The sequence below is a fragment of the Rhodnius prolixus genome, unplaced genomic scaffold (genome assembly GCF_049639745.1).
Source record: "Rhodnius prolixus isolate KJV_2025 unplaced genomic scaffold, Rpr scaffold_6, whole genome shotgun sequence".
In the NCBI taxonomy this organism is placed as follows: domain Eukaryota; kingdom Metazoa; phylum Arthropoda; class Insecta; order Hemiptera; family Reduviidae; genus Rhodnius; species Rhodnius prolixus.
Window position 1 is genome coordinate 12,264,505 of NW_027411634.1, and position 23,380 is coordinate 12,287,884.

The 23,380-nt window shown below is 31.6% G+C and overlaps 2 protein-coding genes across 6 annotated transcripts in view; one reads left to right on the forward strand and one right to left on the reverse strand.

The window, feature by feature from the left end:
- The window catches only part of Stat92E (Signal transducer and transcription activator Stat92E), a 28,021-nt gene extending 24,343 nt beyond the window's left edge, over window positions 1-3,678 (forward strand). The window contains exon 16 of the mRNA XM_074139637.1: window positions 179-3,678. Coding sequence (XP_073995738.1) covers window positions 179-278 — 100 coding nt within the window. The 3' untranslated portion in view covers window positions 279-3,678. The remainder of the gene's footprint in view (window positions 1-178) is intronic.
- LOC141460024 (atrial natriuretic peptide receptor 1) overlaps window positions 2,584-23,380 on the reverse strand; it is a 716,933-nt gene continuing 696,136 nt past the window's right edge. For all 5 annotated transcript variants that reach the window (XM_074139630.1, XM_074139629.1, XM_074139631.1 and 2 more), the window contains 6 exons: window positions 13,860-14,009; window positions 10,944-11,136; window positions 9,627-9,801; window positions 8,971-9,069; window positions 8,779-8,870; window positions 2,584-8,338 (listed from right to left, as the gene is read on the reverse strand). In XM_074139630.1, coding sequence (XP_073995731.1) covers window positions 7,997-8,338; window positions 8,779-8,870; window positions 8,971-9,069; window positions 9,627-9,801; window positions 10,944-11,136; window positions 13,860-14,009 — 1,051 coding nt within the window. In that variant the 3' untranslated portion in view covers window positions 2,584-7,996. The remainder of the gene's footprint in view (window positions 8,339-8,778; window positions 8,871-8,970; window positions 9,070-9,626; window positions 9,802-10,943; window positions 11,137-13,859; window positions 14,010-23,380) is intronic.

The window sequence follows — 23,380 nt, forward strand, 5'->3', positions numbered from 1 at the left end:
ATTGATTTATTTTTTAATTATATATTTACCTTAATGGTTAATTTAACTTTTAGTTTATTTCTTTTAATTTGTAAAAATACTTGCTTCACCATTTTTTTTTTTTTTATAAAAAATAAAATAAAATAGAGAATGCATTATCTGAATATTGACATGTTGTGTCTTTTTGTTCTGTTTGTAGTTTCATGTCGGCCGGCGATTTGGAGCTATTTTGCGGCGGTGATTTCACTAGCATTGAGGATAATATTGATTTTCAAGAATTTATGACACCGTACAAGTAAAACAAATTAATTAGTATAATTTATTTTAAAAAACAAGAAGAAGAAAGAACTAACATTCTACAAATCAAGAGAAGAGTAGAGGTCTTTTTTTAAATGTTTATTTTTTATATTTTTGTTCTGTCGTTTTCCAGTGATGTTTTTTTACTTTATTTTTATTTTTTAGTTTAGTAACAACTCAGGATATAATTTCTTTAAACAATGATGCAATATAAAGAAAAATCACTGATGAAAAACAAATGTGCCATTTAAAATTATGATTTTTTTTTTCTTTTTTAATTACGAAAAGATAGCATGTATATTGATGGTAAGAATCGTCTTCTTGAATAATTTATTACAAAATCATATATATTTTTAAAAAAAATCATTTAAAAGTATATTTACTTCACGATAATGTCCTCCATTTATTTGTTTAAATTTTTTTATGCACTTATAAAAGAATTTAAGTAAAGTTTAAATTTAAATATTAAATAGTATCAGTGAAATTAGTTTAAATATCAATCAAAGCATTTCTATAGATTAAAAAGAGATAAAAATTTTATTTACTATATTTTTCTCTCCTTCAAAAAGTTTAGCCTTAGAATTGCCTTAACCTTAAAACAAAAATATATAATATAGTAAATTTAAATACAAATATAAACAAGAAAATATGGTGCCATTATTTAATCTTCATTAAAAAAAATATATATATAAAGAAAGTAGTGATACAATTTTAATAATTGAAAGTAGTTATTAGATTGAATCAAATTCTTGATACTTCCATTAGACTTTATAAAAATTATTCCATTCTTCACCTTTTTACCGCTTGTTTGTCTTGACTTAAATACTAAGCTAAATTTTAGTTCAATATTATTTTTGTGTTATTAATTTGTTACGATGCCTATGAGTTTTTTTTTTTTTTGTATGGATAATCCTAGGCCCAGATACCACGAGAAGGAGCTGCTTATTTTTTTAAGTAGATATATTTTTAATGGTAATAGAATTTTAGTGTGTGAATAACAGTCAAATTAATTAACATTCTTCTGTGGTAGTTGTAAGTCATTAAACTGTGTGGAAGATGGTACCAGGCCAAAGTAGGCCTAGCTAATAAAAATTACCTTCCCCTATGTTCAGCTACTACAGATTGTAAGTTCCAAACTTAAGTAAAGCCTAAATAAGTACCTTAAACACTAAATGATAGTTATCCAATAATTGTTCTTAATTATTTGAATGATTCTTTGGGAGATTGGTGCATTCATTCCCGAAAGGAATAGGATTTTGTCCTCCCACGTAGTATTACTTCTCCCATCTAATGCGATTGCTTTTACAAATGGGCATAACTTCAATTATCGTTTTGCTAAGAACGTAGGCTTATTTGTTTGTTTCTTTTAATTGATACTTAACACATAAATCAGTTTTTGTTAATAACCTATAATTGTTGTTTGACAATGAATTTTAGACTTTAGTTATGTTCTTCCTTTAATCCATTAAAATGTCGTGAGATTTGTTTTTTGTTTTTATTGGTGGAATAAATTCAACTTATTATGTTAAAGAGTTGGTACCCCTTGCTAAATAACTGAACTTTTGAATGACCTTAATATATAATGTGCGATTTCGATTAAAGATTTATTTTTTTTTCTTTAATATGATTTGTTTGACGAAGCAGTTCATAAAGTTTTTTCTGCCTGCCGAACTTATGCAGTGAATAGATCTTCTTCTTCATCTGGAAAAAGCAGTTAAATTCATCCTTCGTTATTATTATTTTTGCTATTTATGTGTTAGCTTAAAGCCAGCGCCCACACAATGACTTGAACTCTTAAAAGGCAACTACCCAGCGATGACTTGCTTAATAGTATACATTCTAAAGTAAAAAAAATTATTTGTTATCCGTAAGTTTCATTTAGAAATGTTTAATAAGTTTATTAGAAATTGGTATCAGGCGCCACGGTAGCCGAGCGGGTTAAGAGGCAAGACCTGCAAAGCTAATATGCATATTGTGGATACTGATATTGTGGGTACTGGGTTCGATTCCCGGTCTTGGCCTTGGATTTTATTTAATGGTTAAATGAGAAATAGTAAAGTACATTTGCCATTCGGTCCACGACACCTAATTGGTAGTTGGACGTTAAACCCTGCCTGAAATTGGTATCACGTTTCACAGTCACTCTGAAGATGCTGCTTTTTATTCAGTGAGAGATAATAGTCACATGTTATGCTCAGATCTCGCGCCTACAATAATCCTTCTAATAATAATTTGTATTATATAATAGTTTTAGTGATGACCAAAAATTAGTAGCTGTGCTGGACATATCTGGATTAAAATCTCCACTTTTTTTTTCCAGTCATGATTTACTTAGTTTGGACCTAAGATTGTCCAAATTTTCATTTTTTTTACTAAATATTACATTATTCACAAATTTTAGGCTGTTGTAATGGTGAAATTATAGAAGATGTTGATTGTTTGAATGTGCTTGTTATAATTATTATACATAAATATGTGATGTTACATGGCCAAAAAATTAAATTTTGATGTTTTTGTTTATTATGTTATGCGTTTTAATTTTCTTCAGAATTTTAGTGTTAGAATAAATCTTAATTCCATAAAAATTTTACACCTTTATTAAAAAAAATATATAAAATATTAGTCTTTCACCCATTAAAATGACTTCTTCTTTTTTATTTTACTTAACCATCACTTTATTTGTAGTGTTAAAGAAAAAAATAATAATAATTCGAATAAGAAAGAATATAATGTAAAGATGGCATTTTTACCCTTTTTTTTCTGGTAAATTTTACAGAAATTAATTTTATTTACAGAAAAGTGAAATTAATAATAGGATAGTTATCGATTTAAATATTAAAACTGTTTTAAAACGCCCTCCGTGATCTGTAGTGCCTTTTTGTCATCTTGCTTTTATTTGTTTTTGTTTCCAACTTGATGATGTACATACGTTCATAGGTTACTGTTCTATAAATATAACAACATACAATAGTTAGATTTGTTTTTAGTTCATTTTTTGATAAACAGTGAGAGAAAAATTTTTTTTTGGTTGTATTGTTAATGAAAGAAGTAAAAAATACTAGAGTGATATTATGATGATTTTTGGGCAACGGATGATTGGAGTTAAATGATAATGGTACAAATTATATTATTTGTTATTATTTGATTACACAGAAAAAGTTTATAAGATTCTTTGATTAGTGATGATTTAATTGAAGCCTAAGAAAGTGCAATGTGATGTGTTTTATAAGATATATATATATCTATACATAATGTAGAAATAAAAATAATAAAGAATATAACAGTTGGGAGTTGAAATAAAATAAAAAAATATATATATACTTTTCTGTTATAGCATATTCTTTACGTTGTAATACTGCTTTTTAGCTGCCTTATTCTTCTAGAAATAAATTTTAATGTATTTATGGTTGTTTATTTTTTTATGATCCTGTTTTAAGGGTTTATGGGGTTGTTGCTTTTACTTTACAATTATATCAATATTTAAAAGCCTTTTAGGATTATTATTGATTGATTAACCAAGACCAGAGATTTCTGTACTCTTGGCCGCGTTTTTCTTGAAAACCAATTGGTGTTGGGGCAAAATGTTAGCGTTTTCTTAGCTATTGGAATGTAATTTGTTGTGCTGGTTAGCAGAGTAAGAATGTAGAATCGTACTTTACCACTGATAGTGTTAAAACTTCTCTCAGTTTGCCTACGCATTTTGGTATGGGATATTATAGGAGGTATTCTCATGAAGTTTACTTTTAGTATTCGTTACCAATTATGTCCTAATTTTAGATTTTTTTAAAATGAAACTCATTCTTTAAGCAATGATTGATAAAATTAATATGATATAACTCGTTGTGTTCGCGTTAAGGGTTAAGGGCTACCTTCGTATGAGAACGCTGGGACTTGGTATTTAATTTTCGGCAATAATGAAAGTCTGTTTGTAAAAAATAAAAATAAAAAATAACAAAATTAAGTTAGGAAGTAAAGTTAAATAATTCACAAAATTTTATCAAAAAGTATATTATTTCACTTCATTGAATAAAACCTTCCAAGAGAAACATTACGTAGATGCATTTCATTTAGAATAATAAGTGCGGGCCTGCTAGTACTGAATGTCTGCTCACCTTTTCTAATTATATAAATAAGTGTGGAATGAAGTTGGATTATTGATTGATCTGAATCATTTCCTTTTTTGTCTCGCAGAATCTTTGGAATTTCACTGCCGTCTCAATGAATACAAATTTTGTTGCTAATGAAAACAAAACCAATTGTCGTTCATCTTCAAAACTGTTAAGAGTGCATCAAAATCTATAGATAGGCAAAGTTTATTAAAAAACAATTCACATAAGTTAACTCATTTCGGCATAACGAGAAGTGAGACATGGTGTACCAAGAATCACTGGAGAAGATTAAATAATAGTAGCCAGTCAGCTCTGACGGATATTGGTGTAGGCTGAGCTGAAGATAATAAGGTGCTAACTTCTTAAGGATTACAAATCCATTCAGCCTTCAATTACGGTAAGACAGTAAAGCACGAATAATTCTATCCAAATAGTCTTAAGATTAGTAACGAACCAAATAGGTTATTTATTATTTATTTTCTTTATATAATCAGAATTAATAATTAATAACTTTGAAATATTTACTTTGGATAGACATCTTAAATCTTAAATTAAGGTTTTTCAACTATCTGAAGTTGTGCATTGGTGCTTCCCGAATAGTTTTTTCTGTACTAACACAATTGTCCAGAAACTGATAGATTGTAAACTACAAAGTTTCCTAATAAGATAGATATAAGGAGAAAATGAAAGAACAAAAACTCTTACTGGACTGTTACCTCTCCCAAATTGGAAGAGTTTTATCTAGCACTAACTTATCTATGTTGTATATATCAATGTTTTTGTGAAATGGCTAGCTTATGGGTGTAACAAAATATCTCAATAATTACAAATTAACTAGAATTTTCTTTTACGACATTATTATGCTGATGAACGGCAAAGCTAGCCGATTCTAGTTAACCGAAATCTAACTCCATTTTTTAGAATTTTTTTTTTGTTCACAAAATTTTGGTCTCAAAACGAAAAAGTACTAAAACGAAAATTTAAACAAGGATGTAATAAAAAAGGTTACAGAAAAATTAAAAGCATACCAAAATATACGGGTTTTTTTTTCTTTTGTTATTCATTTATTTACATAATACTTCTTATAGAAATAACAAATTTATTAACTAATTATTAAATTTTGTTTCTTTTGTTTTGTAATTTTAATAAACTATTTTTATATCAACATTGAAATCTTAAAATTATAAAACTTAAATAAGATTTCACTTCTCATTAAATTTATAAATAGGAATTTTGTAACATTTAGAGTTTTATCCTTTTTATATTCACTTGTTGAAGATACAGCGAAAAAGAGAGATTAAACAAATGGTATTCTTTTTTTCTTCTTTTATTTTTTGCACATGTGGTCACATTTTATTCTTAACTAGGAAGACACAAATCGACATTCATGATTTCAAACAAATTTTATAATTACATATATAATAAATATATAGTTTTTCCCTCGTTAATACTGAAATATAAAGTTACCGATTACGCATATAATACAAAGTTTTCATCTACAACAGAATGTTATTTATAAACTAGGGGAAGATTCATTTTTTTCACCAACTTTAGTAGCATGGGATTTTTTTTTTTTCTTTTTAACGGGGAACAATTCGGTAAAAATGCTCCTTGTACAAGAAACCACAGAAGGAGGGTGGGCATTTCATTTCTAAGATATACATACAGTAAGCTTCTTCTTTTGAGGAATGGCAAAATAAAGATTTACCTCTATCTTATTTTGAACAAGTTCAGTTATGGTATTTAAAATTACGCGAATAATTCATTATATTTGAACGTTAATTTTTTTTGCATGTAGCAATAAATTGCCACGAAGGTTGTACGGGAGTATAAAACATCAGATTTTAAAAAACATAATAATAAAAAAATTTTTTTTTGTACAATGCAAGAAATAATACAAGGCGATAAATTGTAGAGTTTTCGGATGGATATTCTTAGATGGAAAATCGAAAGCGTATTATTCAGACTGAAAGGTATTTCATAAGTGCTGGAATTCAGCAACTATATTACTACCATTGTTAGTTTTTTGATTGGGAACATCTGATTTCCATAAATGCTATGCCAATTTTTACATTTTCGTTACTTTTATTCAGAAACTAAGAAGGGTTAACCCAAATCAACATTACTAAATAGTAACGAGGGTTTCTCAATTAAGAGAAGTAGTGACTTCTGGAGATTTTAACATTTGTGTTGGGGTTGCATCGTGCTTAACACTGCCATTCTATTTAAAGATCTGCAGAAAGTTAATATTATGTTCACTTCCAAATTTCGTGTATAAAACTATCTGAAGCACAAACCACAAGAAGTCACAATTTAAGTTTACAGTAAATTTGACTGCTTCATGACATTAATTTGTGTATACAAACTCGCCCTTAACTTTAGGTTTTACCTTACGTTTAGCATAAAAAAAAGATTTTATTTTGCAACAATTTAAAAAAAGAAAAGAAAAAAAAAAGATATGAGTATAGAGCTTGATCACTACAGAAAAGCTGCATTGAAGTAGTTGCTGTGAAGTTCTTAGATGTAGTTCTGTAGCTTTTTTTCTAAATATAAAAAAAGTTTTTCTAAATTAAGGAAACTACTGCATTTTTATGAATTTTGTGTTTTGCTTCTAAATCAGCAAAGTCATTCCATCGTTGGTAGCAATGTTTCTGTTTATCTGATTTATTTCTAATCTGATTTATTAAAAACAACTTTGATCAGCCTGTTTTTCCATAATTTTTGTTGCAAAATGTACGTCCGTAACAAATTTTTAAGTAAAACAAGAGTATATTCTTCCCACGAATCAGTCTCTCCTAGAATATTTTCGCTTAAAATGTTCACAGTTTATTTATTTATTTATTTTTGACAGAAATATCACCTATACATTTGACATAAATAGTTGAAAGATACAAATTGAATTATTTTTTTTGCTAAACAATGATTTAGCGGGATCATATTCTGGAAAGCATACTTTTTTTGAGATCATTTAAACTGTCTATATAATTCTTAAGTACATTACTAAAATATTTATTATTTAGTTTTCTCTTTTTAAATATATAAATTAAAAATCGTACATTTGACTAAAAAACGAAGAAAAGAAACATTTTTAAGTAAGAAAATAAACGTTTCATTCATACCCGGTTTCGCTTATATTAAACATTCACGCAGTAAATTCGAAGACAAAAACAATAACTATTTGGTCTTTTGGGTTTAATTTTATTTTTTGTCGCTAAACAATAATTTATACAATATTATATTTTGATATCCTAAATTGGTATTTACATAAGTGGTTAAATAGGCAAAATAATATCTTCTATATTTTTATTTCTCCTAATTTTTTAAAATTATTAATTATTTAGAAATGTATTTACAATATATGTTACTCTATTATAGCGTGAAGTAGTCGACAGTTTTTCTTCTTCAATTTTATTTTTGTGTGTGTGTGATACAAAGAGACATTTTTCACTTATGATACATATATATATCATCAATACATATATGTGTATATATAATGTGTTAATTTTAATGGGCCCTGTATGACCGGCTAGGAACGCTGCTTGAAATTTCGAGAGAAAACGACTTTCTCCCTCTTTCTCTTCTTGGGGAAAGGAGTTTCCTAAAGAAACATCTTATGTTGAATCTCCTTGCAGAAGTGGTGTAGATGATGTAACATTGTTGTGATTTACAGGACTGTTATTTGATGTTGGTTTTACATTCGCTATACTATTGCTATTAGGTTGTACTATTGTTGCCACAGTTGCAGAAGAACTCACTGTTGTTGGTACATTATTATTTGTTGTAGTCTGTGATTGTTGCGTAGTTGCTGGTGGTAGATACCGAGTTGTGACTACCGGCGAGTATATTGCTGGGACTATTGGTACGGAACTTAAATTTTCGGTTCGCTCGCCTTCAGTTGCACTACTCGTTGTTTTCTCACCCAACAACCAGTAAGTAGTCATCTTGCCTTTGCCCTGTTCAATTATATTTACATAATTTCAATAAAGTGATATAAAAAAAAAAGTACACACTTCAATTTCATTTTTATTTTTGCCTTTTATTGGGAAAATAAAAGTAAAGTGTGTTCAAATCAAACACTGGACGCACTACATGCGCTCTATCTAAATCATTAAAAATTCTTAAAATCTGAATTGTTTCAGTCGCTAGATAAGATTTAAATGCTGCTATTGAAAGTAAATTTAGTAAATATCTCCTTAAAAGTTAAATTTGTAATTGATTGAAAAAAAGCCGCAGTCAAGAATTTTCGGAACATCTTTCATGTCTGACTAGGACAGTATACTTGAAGCTATCAAATAGCAAGAGTACTTTCCAGTACTTTAATTTGCAAAAATAACTTTAAAGTTAATCAAATTATTAATTAAACTTTTTTGAATTAATAAAAATATTTCTTTACCTTCATCTCAACTTCTCCTCTTAATTCTAATTCAAACGTTCCAAAGGTATCTAGAACTTCTTTGGTGTATGGAGATACATGAATTTTCAGTGCTAAAAATTAAAACATTAACCGCTAATTAATAAAGACTATGCTAATTCATGCCACTTTGGTCATTATTTTTTATTTATTTTCAAATTAGATGCTACTAACCTTCTCCATTGGATTCCATTCTGGAAGAAGTGTTAACTGTATCGCCAAAAAGACAGTACCTTGGCATTTTCAATCCTACGACGCCGGCCACACAAGGTCCTGCAGGACAATACAAGTTAATTTTATAACCAACTATAAATACTATCTAATTATACTATAGACACAAATTTTTAAACCTATAATAAGATCCCTTAATAATGGACCAATTTGCATTGAATATGTATGTTCTCATCCGTTCCCTTTCACGATTAATAATTAATAATAAGATCGATTACATTACTACTAGATTTTGGGCCTTCACTCTTATTTAGAAAACTATTTATGTCAGACAATGAATTGGAAATGAAGACCACTATATCGATCGTTTTTCTTTGAAGAATATTATTGTAATTTTATTTATTGCTTATAAAGATTTCGTCTTATAGCAAGAGTGTATTATTATTGATCATATATGGGAGATATGCAGGAAAATGTTTTGCTGGAAGAAATGCCCAATAACCGAGAAGTAAGTCCAGCAAAGCTAATGACTGATTAGATTATAATCATGCGCATTTAAAAAAAAAAAGACAAAAACTCCTTTTTAAATAGGATGTCATTTTAAACGTAGGTAATGAAATTTTATCTCTAAGGAAAACACTGTAAGAAAGATTCCAAACCTGAATGCATGCCTATCCTAAGTTTGAGCTGGTCCCATGGTCGATGTCTTATGGTAAATGATTGTACAGCAGTAAGAAGAGCTAGAGACATTCTAGCAATTTCTCTAGCATGATTTAAACCATTTCTTACAGGTAAACCTGATACAACCATATATGCATCGCCTATAGTTTCCACCTGAAAAACATAAATAAATAAATACAAATAACGATATCATAAAAATAATAGGTTTCTATAATTCTATTTTTTTCTGCACAATGTTAAAGAAAAAAAAGAGTAAAAAATGGCAAATATATATCTTTTTAGACAAATCGATACACTTTACAGCTTTCACACTTATTTTTACCATTCCAAAGAATACAAAAACTTTTCAAGAAATGGAGAAACCGTAAAGAGAAAATGAGTTCCATTCCACTAGGTTGTAGCCATGAGGTCACAATTACTTTAATAATAATTAAAATCAGTTGCATTAAGAAACTATCGGCTAACAGCATAAGTAACATGTAAAGAAATCTTGATAAATATGTATTTAGATTGTATAATATTCTAAGTTTTACCAATTAGAACTTAAAATTATTTTATATTATGCTTCTGATACACAGACAAAACTACAGTAAGTTATTGTATGCATTAGCACCAAGAAATGGCTTGACAATTTCGCAAAATGCAAACCAATTACAGTTATTGGATACTAAATGATATATTTTTAAATACTCTATGTTACGAACAAAATCTCTACTTTTTGGCAGAGAATAGAAACAGTATTACATATTTCTAATTTTTTGTTTGAGTCAAAGAAAGTTGCAATTATTTTCACATTATCTGCCTTTTGTACATTTACACTGAACATTATGGACACCTGTTCTATCGTTTCTAATTTTCCGCAATGATGAATTCGTTTCTCAATCGGAGAAAGATTTTTGTCAGATTATAAATGAGCATAGATGTGCCAGCTATCATAATCCTCTGCTAACTTCTTTTAGATAAATAAATAACCTTTAAATTACTTTTTAAAGACGTTCTATCAGCTTTTTCTTGGGTAGTAGGAACAGATATTTTTTTTTTTGGTTGACATATTTAGACATAATCACTCACCCACTCCATCAGTAACTGACTTTTTGCAAAATCAGCCTATTCATTGCCAGTTGGGTTAAATGAGCACCTTTACTAATTATATGAAAACATTTCTAGAAAAGTTGTATTGATCGAAATGGTGGACAAGAAAGTCAGAGTTAAAATGCAGACAGTTTTTGAGATACCTCGTTGTAATGACTAAAACTACAGTAAGTAAAATACACAGAAATGTTTTAGGCAACTACCTTGTAAACATCAAAATTTTCAATGATGGAATCAAAACATGTATAGAGATCATTAAGTAGTTCAACAACTTGTAAAGGTTGACTTTCAGCGCTTAGCGATGTAAAGCCAACAATATCACTGAAATAGATTGTCACACTGTCATATGTTTCAGCAACTACAGATTGACCCAATATTAGCTGGCTGGCTACGGACCTGTAAATAAAAAAGAAGTTTTATTCAAACATTATTTGGTTTCACTGTGATACAAGCAAACAAATGAAATTAAACAAGAGCTTAAACCATACGCAGAATTTTTTTTTATTTACTTTATTATCAGTATAATTGAAAACTCAAAGGAAGAAAATATAAATGATGATTAATTTTTTTTTTTGAATTGTTTACTCTTAAAATAATTGGATATAATCTTCAACAAAACTTCCCAAAAATTTGGGATTATCCATTATATTTATATTAAAATAATAATAATAAGGGAAGGGAGGGAAGGGATTAGCTATGAGGTTAGCATACTGGACTCCCACGCGGAGGTCCCGGGTTCGAATCCAGCAGCTGACCCTTAGATTTTCTCTTCCTAGGAGCTTCTTACAGCTCACTGTCCGGTGATGGACAGTGTTGTCTGTAACGAGAGAACACTGTCCGGAGACCGGCAGTGCACTGGAAAAAGCTCCGGGCGCTAATAACCTCAGCTGTTGATGCGCCAAAAAAAAAAAAAAAAAAAAAAAAAAAAAAAAAAAAAAAAAAAAAAAAAAAAAAAAAAAATAAGGGAAGGGATTAGCTATGAGGTTAGCATACTGGACTCCCACGCGGAGGTCCCGGGTTCGAATCCAGCTGCTGACCCTTAGATTTTCTCTTCCTAGGAGCTTCTTACAGCTCACTGCCCGGTGATGGACAGAGTTGTCTGTAACGAGAGAACACTGTTCGAGGCCGGCAGTGCACTGAAAAAAGCTCCGGGCGCCAATAACCTTAGATGTTGACGCGCCTTTAATCATAAAAAAAAAAAAATAATAATAATAATAAATTCCAGGGCATGTAATCATGATGGTAACCATTCCATACTTTCCATATTTTTTCTTAGTTGATTTACAATCTTTTTTTTTTAAATTAAACTAATAACTTTTAACTTCTGCAAATATATTAATTAAAATCAAGAAAAACCACTTAAAAATTACTTTCTTAGTCACAATGTTTGCTGGAACATCTGATGAAGAACTAAAAGAAGTGTGAGGCTACTATTTGGTGTTGAAACGCCACAGTTTATAGTAAACTATGGGATTATTTACTCCTGCATTTTCAAAAATAAATTTGACTTTATAAAAAGTGATGAATCAATTGTAGATTTTTCCAGAGTGAATAACCTAATAGTGTCAAATTTAAAGAGATTTAAGTAATTGTGGTTTCCTTCAGAGTAAGTTGCAAAAAGTATTTGCAAATAAAATGCAGCGATCTAAAAGAACTATTGTGAAATCATACGAGGGGGTACCCAAAAATAACCGGAATTGCGTTGCCGCGCATGGAGCTTATGTAGTACGCATTTCTGCCGCTAGACGTGTATAGCGCAATTCCTTGCCAGTTCAGTCCTGCCTGTGTTGTCTGCCTGGCTTGTTCTGTTCATCTGCAGTGATTGTTTTTACCAGCGCTGTTTTGTTCTTTTTTCGTTTTTTATGATGGCAAGTTTAAGTGAACAACGTGCAGCTCTGAAATTTTGTTTTCTACTCGGCAAAAATGTTGCTGAAAGTGTTTTAATGTTGAAAACAGCTTACAAAGATGACGCTATGGGAAAAACTCAAGTATACGAGTGGTTTACTCGGTTTAAAAATGGCGACATGTCGATTGATGACAAACCTCGTTCTGGACGTCCATCAACTGCCCGAATCGACGAAAATGTTGAAAAAATTCGAGAGCTGGTGTTCACAGACCGTCGACAGACAATTGATCAACTGTCAGAGAGTAGTGGGTTATCTTGGAGCTCGGTTCAGCGAATTTTAACGGAAGATTTGGGGATGAAAAGGGTTGCTGCCAAGTTTGTTCCTCGAGTTCTGACTGACAATCAAAAAGAACATCGAGTTGAAACATGTCGTGCTTTGAAACAACAGCTTGAAACTGATCCAGACTTTCTGTCAAAGGTCATTACTGGTGATGAGTCATGGTGCTATGGTTATGACCCAGAAACAAAGCAACAGTCGAGCCAATGGAAGACGTCATCTTCACCCCCGACCAAAAAAATGTCGTCAAGTCAAGTCAAACATCAAAACAATGCTGATTTGCTTTTTTGATGCCAAAGGCGTAGTCCATTCAGAGTTTGTCCCCCCAGGTCAGACCGTCAATCAAACCTTGTATTTGGAAGTTTTGAAAAGATTGCGCAATAGTGTTCGCCAAAAAAGACCCGATTTGTGGCAAACAGGAGACTGGTTCTTCCACCACGACAATGCACCTGCACACAGCCATCTCTGTTACACAGTTTTTGGCTAAAAATGGCATGGTTCCGCTGCTCCACGCACCTTACTCGCCTGACCTGGCTCCGTGCGACTTTTTCTTATTTCCACGCATGAAAAAGGGCATGAAAGGTCACCGATTTGACAACATTGAAGAGGTCAAGAAAAAAACGAAGAAGGAGCTGTCAGCCATTTCTAAAGATGACTACAAAAAATGTTTCGAACAGTGGAAGCACCGGTGGGACAAATGTATTAGTTGTAATGGAGAGTATTTTGAAGGGGATAAGGTTGTTCTGTGAAAAATTTGTAAATAAATAGCTTTTAAAATATAATTCCGGTTTTTTTTGGGTACCCCCTCGTATGTGTAATGGTGATGAGGGCAGATTAGAAAATGGAAGAACCCTATTCGAATCCCACCTGAAGCCACTTTTACTAATTGGAAAAAAGTTAATAGTAAAGTATGTTCTAACAAATTCTGTAACTTACTTAGGTAATAATTGATACAGTAACTCTTCACATTTTCTTTTTTCTTCAAGATAATCAGCCGTTCTCTCTTCAACTAGAGATTCCAGGTTATTAGCATATTGTTCCATTCGTGATAGTAAATTATCTAATATATTGTTGCTTTCATTGTCCCTGCAACAGAACAAAAGAAAAATATTATTATTAAAGTGCGAGGTCTCCAACATAATTTAAAGTAAAAATTTACAGTTTTTTAAAAGATGCTTCCACCTTAATAAATCTGTACCATCTTAAATGATAAGGCTGGATTATGATATTTCACATGTTAAAACTGATAATGCTAAAACTTGCCTTAAATTGGGTTTTAAAATTGCTTTCGATGAATGAAAATCTCTTTCCTAAATTATGTTTCGAAAGACAATTGTCTTTCTCTTCAGATGATTTAACAAACAACTCCAAATGTAACTGGGTTTCTCAAGTCGTTTTATTTTTTAAAAGAAATTAATAGAGTGAACATATTGAGCATTTTTGATCCTCGAAATATTTAAGGACAGTTTACAGTGAGTTTTGTCCTTCCACCAGCTTTACCATTATAATTTCGAGCTTGAAAAGTTGCGTGCTTCTGAATATGATCCTCTATATAGAAACTACAGTTCCGGAAACCTGTCACAATTCTAAAATCAACTTTTATTTAAAGCGCTTTATTTTTCAAGTTAGACTCAAGGCAAGCATATTTTTAAATTTTCTGGTAAGGCTGGTAATAACTATTTGTAACCACTAAATTTATGCCCATTTTGTAAAAATATTAAAGAAATTCTTTACCATTTTTAACTGTCCAGTTTATAACATGTAATAAAGTCATACCATTATTTTCTCTTTTACCTATCTCAAGCTTTGGCCCTGTCTCTGTCACACGCTCTCCGAAATTCTACCCATAACTACACATTATTTTGTTTCAAACTAAAATCATTTTTTTTTTTTTTTGTAATATTTACTAATCTAATAACAGTTCCAAATTGCATATTTTGTTATACTATTGCAACGCTATTATTTTTGTATACTTTTGTATTATTGTACCCAAAATTCTTTATATTGGGCAAGGCCCTAATTGCAAATAATAAATAAATAAATTATTGAAGTGAAGTATTATAAATGCAATCAAAAAATCTGCGCAATCATATCATAAAATTATCCAAAAATTATAAAGAAGAATTTAAAAGATGAGATTTACGACAGATTTTCCTTTAGAGACTGTTCATTCGAATTAAAATCTATTTCGAGCATTTCAACTTTTTCATTAAACATCATGTGAAAAGCCATTGCCAGGAAATTAAAAAAAAAAAAGAGACGAAATTGTAGGAATGCCACTGCCATTGTACGAATGCTTTTAAAAACAAAATGAGAATCTGTTTTTCCAGATTTTTACATATATGTACACCAGCAAGTGGAAGTAAAAGCAAGGAAAGCTCGGAAAAGCTTTTCTTCGAGCGAGTTAATGTCATTTGTTTACTACCTTGTCAGATCTGGAACACTGGTGTTTACCATCAAGAAGAAGGATCAAACAATCTAAAAAAAGATTTGGAAGGCTGCTTTTTATCGCTAATTATTTAAGACAAAATCAAGAGAGCATTTGGTACTACAGCAGATAGATTATAATCCAATTAACTCTAATCTTGTAACAAAAGAACAAGTTGATATTAATTATAACTAAGTCTGATAGAGAGTGAAAGAAAGAGTGAATAACGGTATTAACATTTAATGATAAGTGCTCCAAGCTATATCATCAAGACAGGGTGTCCTCTGTAGTCTTGAGTCTTACCAGATGTACGCTGTCATTTCCATTTATGTCGCCGTTCTCAGTCAACCCTCAGCGCTTTTTCCTGCTTTCAAACTTCTATATATAGAAAATTTTTCACTTAATTGTTATGAGAGGAGTGCCACTTACTTTGGCACCCTTTTTGTGAAAATACTCCAACAAAGAGAAATGGTGTTCCTCTTTGGAATCCTGCTCTTAAAACGTAATTGAGTTTTCCACAGTTCCACAGCTGCTGTATGGAAAAAGGCTTGCAGGTTATTTTTATACATATCCATTGTACTCTGGTGCTATTAGCAAAATATTCTTTCTGCCTTTAGAATTATTAACTTTTTCTTTTTTACTCTTCGAACCAGGAAAGAAAAGATGTATTTTATTACCAATTCTCAAGACAACATTCCAGTAACTATTTATCTAATCTAAGCTAGTTTCTTTCTCTATAAACTAAACTCTGTACACTTCTTATTAATGAGAGATACCGGAAAATGATAGAATATAGGAGCGTTTTGCTCTACAAAAAAGTAAAACTGACATTTTTAAAATTTGAGGTAAAAAAAAAAATCGAAACATTAAAAGCACCTAAGAATTGTTCATTTGTATTATCTCTGAACATCATCGGTGGCGAGGATGGAGTGTAGAGATAATCCCAGTAATAATTATGCTACTGAAGGTGCGAGAAATGTGTGTAAAAAGGAGGTATAACATAACAGTAAGGGTACAGGAAGGTAACACAATGAGCTCTGAGAGGAATTTAATATTACAGTTTTGGTGAACAAACTTCTATACAAACAACATCCAAGCTCCTCTATTATATTCGTGTTATTGTTGTGTGCTGATAAGAGTAGATAGAGTGTTGTTTGTTGTTAAGCCCTCCCTCGAAGAAACAACAGTTTAAAACTTGATGAATATTTAACAGGAGATTGTGAATAATAATAACGGCTTATTTTAAACCGCATTTAAACATTATATATACATAACATAGCTACTCTACGTGTAATGTGAAACAAAACATTTGCGTATAACCCAATTTTCCTATACACACCTGCCAACTTGAAGTAACACTTTACTTGCCAGGACAATAAGAATTTTTTTGTTAATTATTAAATGAACAAAAACATTAATTGTAACAAATCAAAAAATATGCTAACCCGCAGAGAAACGGAGGCAAGCTTGATCACCTTAAAATTTAAAAATCAATTGTTACAGAAAAATCTGCTGAGAAACACAACAATTAGAGAAATTCTAAAGATTCTAAATCATTAATATTCTTCAAAATTTGAAATGTAGCTATATATTTATATTGTAGTTAATTTCCTCCTTGCCCAAGTGCAATCCTAGGAGTAGTCCAGAACGTTTTTATTTTATTGTCAACATGGGCTTGATTTTTAAAATACAAAGCGTTTGAAACAACGTACCAGCAAAAATATATACACAATCTCTGATCTTATCAATCGTAGCAAACAGGTTTATTATATTATTGACCGGCTTTGGACTTTCATGTTTTATTGAAGAAATACTCATTTCCATTTTCATCTCCATTTGTTGCGTAGAGTAAATATCAACAGAATTAAATGTGTTTTGAAGTTCGAAGTTTGTAGAAATTTGTTTCTCATAGCCATGAGAATTGAAGTCATGTAAGAATTTTTCACACCAATTGTTTAAAATATAACTATATCAATATTTTTTAAAAGCGCAATAATAATAATATTTTCTTTTACAGAATAGAAAAGAAAGAAGGTTATATGTATAACCTTCATATAACAGACAGTGGTAGTAATTGAAGAGGTCTCTCCAGACAGGCAAATCCAGCCAGTCTTGTTATATCCGTCTTTGTTGCACTTAGTTATAGCTTAAGGCCTGACTACTAACTACTGCTTACCTTCCGTTGCAGTAAATAAAGGGAAAATAGAACTAAAGAAACATTAAAAATATAAAACCCAAGATCTATGTTAAGAAAAATAAAATAAAAATTACTTTTGATGTCTCCCAATCATGGTAATGAGTAAGGAACGGATTTTTATGTATTTAAAAATGCCAAATATTTAATTAAAATATGCATTTATTTTCGTCAATTATGTGGAAAATATGTGATTTTCTTAAAATATTTTCTGGAATATTTAAGTAAAATGGGCATTTTTTTTTTTTTTATAAAAATGGAATTTTTTTTGGGGGGGGCAAGTTACAATTATTTATACAAGAAAAGAACATTTTTACAATTTATAATAATTTATTAGGAACAAAATAATTTGTTTTTACAAGTTATAATGATTTATACGCAATTGTCAGAAATGAATGCAAGGTCGTTCCTTAAATTAGGTTTCTCGAATAAAGACTCGGCTGTATTTATCGCTACTGCTTCGTCTTCGAGATGTGAAAGGACATTCTTGATTTTATTGTAGTTTTCATAGTAATACTGAGCTGCTTCCAGCCAAGTACCCCATCTTGTCAATATTGGTTCTGGTGGAAGGCACAAGTCTGTATAGAGATCTTTTAGCATTTTAATGCGACTTGGTGCTTTTAAGAACACTTTTTTAACCGAGGAGATTAAGGAATCTACGTCACTGAACAAAGATCGGACAGTTTCTGCTATTCGATGCAAGGCATGAGCAATACACGTCACATGAATTATCTTAGGATAAAATACCTGAATAGATTGCCCAGTCTTGACCATGTTGGGGGCAGCATCAGAGAGAAACAAAAGAACTTTTTCGTTCAAAACTCCACTGGGCCATAGGATATGCATTGAGGCATCGAAGAATCGTGAAATGGTGGAATGATTGCATTTTTCGAGAACCTCACCGTTCAAAAGGAATGGCTTTGAATCCACATCAGCATCACTGTCAAGTTTTCCAATAACTGCATTGGCAATATACCTGCCCTCAACGTCAGTGGTTTCATCAATTGACACCCAAGTCGGTCCGTCTTTGATATGTTCTCGAATTTTGGTTAGTGTATCTTTATAGATATCTTCCAGGTAGTTTTTCCGCAGAGTGCTCTCGTCAGGCATTTTTTTCCCAATATAGGTCTCTAAGAATCCTTTGAAATGAGGATTTTTAAGTTTGTGGAAAGGGATATCTGCTCTAACCAAAGCCCGACACAGATCTGTACGGAGAGTAGACTTACTTGATGATGGAGATGTAAGGAAGGCTTGATAGGACGTCCTCTCTTTCTTTCTGTTTTTATTCTCTATGTGCGATTCGGTGGCAATATGTTGGGTGACTTGGGAACGTTGAGAGCAAGAAACGCGCTTGTCACAAGCTGTACAGTACAAAATGTCTCCATCACTTCGAAAAAGTTCTGCTGGAAACTCGCGAAGATATTTAGCAACCAGTTGTTTGTTTGAGGCTGATGTTCGTCGCATTTCACCCAAAAAAGAATACACTAAGTGACCGAACGAAATGAATTGGACACTTCAACGAACGAGCTGAAAGAACAGACAACGTCAGACAACTTCAAAGAAGTAACGAGTGCCCGTCACTGTTTAGCAGCATTCTGTGTAAATTACAATAACCATTGTACCCACTGTGATTCACAGCCCTACAGTCTGTGGTTCACAGTTCCTGTCAACCACCTCCCATTTATGAAAATATGCCCAAAATGAAAAATATGAAAAAATATGTACATATTTTGATTAAATATGTAGAAATATTTATTTATTTTAATCAAATATGTATAAATATGCGATAACATCCAAATATGTGGAAATATGTGAAATAAAAGTAGACTCAAACGGCTTAAAAAGTGTCAGTATGAATACTTCTAGTTGAAAAACGTCTGTAAATTGCCTAGAAAAAAATATGTAAATACATACGAATCCGTTCCCTAGTAATGAGTAATATCAGTTTATCCTGAATGACAAAATGGAGAGACACAAATTATTGGATTTATATGATTACAACTTCAATACAAAGAAGTTGCACAAAGAAATATATAGCGAGAAAGAGTCTTTGTATTTGTGGCCGACTTTCAGACAATCGAATGTCAAATAGTCTAGATGGCAAGCAATAATCAATATTAATCCTTTTATTAGTAATAAAGCTATCTAGTGACATTTATCACTGGAATGGCAAAATTAAATCCTTTTGTAAGATCAAAGCAGAATAAAAACCAGCGGGATTTTCAATCGTGGTCCAGATCAATAAAAACCAATCAGTGGGGGATAGGCAAAGATATTTATTTGGCTTTCTGAAACTAGATTCTGCAAAATTGAAAAAACTAAGTACAAATTTAGTATTAATGAAAATGGATGTAAGCCATTAAATATTGAAAATGGATTTATAAGAAATCTGAAAGAATGAAGTGATTTACAATTATCTTCTTACATCTAATTTATAAACTTGTTTTTTTTTTTTTTTTTTTTTTAAGACTAGAACAGCGTTTCCCAACCTTTTTTGGCTCGCTTACCACTTGGAAGTACATCATGCTAACACTTCGTAAAAATGATTGTATTTCGTGAAATTTGTTATTTTATTACTATTATTATCTTTATTTCTACAGAGATAGAATGTATCTGTTACAAAGGAGTTCATGTTCACTTTATAAACTTTGTAGACTATAAGATCTTACTTTTAACACTTTGTTTAAATAATTAAAAATTGCGTTCATATTTTTCTATTCAAAATTATTAATTATTTAACGAAGTTCTTCTTTAGCATTATTATATTTGTGCCCAAATCTTCTAAATTAATTTCTTTTAAGCATTCAACTACCTGTAAGTAACAATTAAATTTAATGTTGCTTGTATAGGAGCTTACTCATTACAATCAGTCTCTTTAAGCAGATCTTTACATAGTTAACATTTAAGTTCTGTCACATGATAATTCTATTAAATTTTCTTTATCTTTTATTGATAATGATGTAGCTTTTCCTAAATTTTCTTTATAGAAGGCGGTTTGAAATACAATTATCATTTGTGTTTTCGGGTTTTGGGAAAATACTCCATGAAAGACAATTTTATCCTTGTTAACTGTACTATTATATTTTATCATATATCTTGAGACAGACTAACCTTATTTACTGTAAAATATTAACAACTTTACTGTATAATATGATTAATTAAAATAATGTTTATGTATTATCGGAAAAAACGTTTCTCTGGTATTTTTATGATTTAATTTTTTAATGTCCGCCATTACTGATTATTTTTCGCTTACCACCAACCAGCAACTTGCGTACCACAGGTTGGGAAACGCTGGTCTAGAATATTCAGCAGTGTAGTGTAGATGTTATTGTGCTCTATGCTTGTAGCAATTTGAGCAGTTAGATGAAATGTTAAGCTACCAATTTGGATGCAATGAACACTCTTCAACTTAAGATTCCTTAATCAATGAATGCACTTTATTATTATTATTATTATTTATGATTTAGGGCGCGTCAACATCTTAGGTTATTGGCGCCCGGAGCTTTTTTCAGTGCACTGCCGGCCTCCGGACAGTGTTCTCTCGTTACAGACAACACTGTACATCACCGGACAGTGAGCTGTAAGTAGCTCCTAGGAAGAGAAAATCTAAGGGTCAGCTGCTGGATTCGAACCCGGGACCTCCGCGTGGGAGTCCAGTATGCTAACCTCATAGCTAATCCCTTCCCTGCACTTTATTATTATTTATATTTTAATACTTGTTCCACGGAAGGGTTTAATAATTAAATAGATTTGAAGAATTAGTACTGTAAATGAAATAAATGCCCAAAAAAAAATTGAAGAAAAAAGTTTTCCCATCTGGCTTCCACTGAGGACTACAAAGGAACGCTAAGAGTTTATCCAGTAAGTTATGTACGCGCTGAGAAATACTTACAAGTCATGCCGACGATGTATCCCACATTTTACATTTATACTTTATTTATTGTCCCACTTTCTCAGATGGAAAAATAGAATACAAGTGTGAGCATATTTTATTTATTTATTCTTTTCTTTAGGAAAACTCTGATTCCTCTACTTTATCCCTTATCTTGGGAAATGTGTACACAGTTTTTCAAACGTGATAAAACAACAATAAATAATACCCATTTCCTTTTTTAAAGTACACACAAAACCAGAATTTCATTTCATTTTTAAATTTATTTAAAAAATCTTTACCGCTTGAAGAATATAGAGGCAGTTTCAATTGAAATGAACCATGCAAAAAAAGATTTGGGAATTTCAAATATTTTTGAACGGAACGGTGTGGGTTATTTATTTATTTGTTGTTTTATCAGAACAACTAGTTTCGATGTGATGATAAAATAAGGGAAGATATGGTAACTATTTTGAGAAAAAAGATAATGCAGTAAAATACAAGTCAATTGGAGTACGGTTTCTTCGCAGACCCTGAGGACATTTATCCGGCCTTCGCCACACTTCCGGAAGGGGCATCTCTTTGATTGGTGGACAGTGAGAGGAGCCACTATACGAGGGTCGTTTGAAAAGTCCGTGCAAAGTCAGAGAGATAGCACCACTGGCGCGTATCAAGGTTATGTTTAGTTAGTAGCATCTCTTGGAAGAACACACACCAAGTTTCAGCCAGATCGGTCTATTTCTTTGTGTTTGGCATTCGTTTGAATCGAGGAAGTCGAGTGATTTTCAAATCGTGTGAAGTGTTGCAAGGACGGTTTGCAGCTGTTCCAGAAGAATCCGCAGGACTTTAAGCGTCGTTTCGTCACTGTGCATGAAACATGGATACATCACTACACTCCTGAGACCAAGGGGGAATCTGCGCCAAAAAAGGCGAAGACCGTTCCTTCGGCCGGAAAGATTATGGCGACTGTCTTTTGGGATTCGCAAGGAATAATCCTCATTGACTATCTGGAAAAGGGTAAAACTATTACAGGTGCATATTATTCATCGTTATTGGACCGTTTGAAAACCGAGCTGCAAGAAAAACGCCCACGATTGGCCCACAAAAAAGTCCTTTTCCATCACGACAACGCACCAGCTCACACCTCAGCAGTTGTGGTCGCAAAATTAATGGAAATAGGGTTCCAACTCGTTTCACATCCCCCCCATTCTCCAGACTTGGCTCCCTCGGACTACTATTTGTTCCCCAATATGAAGAAATGGCTGGCGGGAAAAAGATTTTTTCAAACGAGGAGGTGATTGCAGAAACGAATGGCTATTTTTCAGACTTGGACAAATCCTATTATTCGGAAGGGATCAACAAACTAGAGTAGCGTTGGACGAAGTGTGTAAGCCTAAAAGGAGACTATGTTGAAAAATAAAAAAGGTTTACCCCAAAAAATTAAGTAGTTTTTATTTTTGCACGGACTTTTCAAACGACCCTCGTATGTGGCGGTGCCGCAAAGTGCTGCGTCTCTCATGTACAGTACTACTTCAACTCCTTATATATTTTTCAACTCCTTAAGTTTAAATCCTCCATCCATTCCCGTAACACTAGATCTCGCTCATCTGATCTCTATATTCCCTCTCACCGTACCTCATCCTTTGACAAGTCCTTCCTAATACGTGCTACCTCTCTCTGGAACTCCTTGCCTTCATCTGTCCGCCATGCTCCTACCCTATCCATCTTTAAATCCCGTCTATTCAGTTATCTCCTTTCTATTCAGCTTCCTCCGAAATTCTAATTGTTTTAATTTATTTCCTTAATTTCTGCTGTTTTATTATTTTATTTTTACTTTCATTTTCACTTATTATATTTTCACTTTTGTAAATACTTATTTATTTATTTATTTTCTGTTTAATCACAGTCCAAACTGTTAAGGCCTCTATTTGTTCCTGTATTTATTCTTAGGGGACAATTGT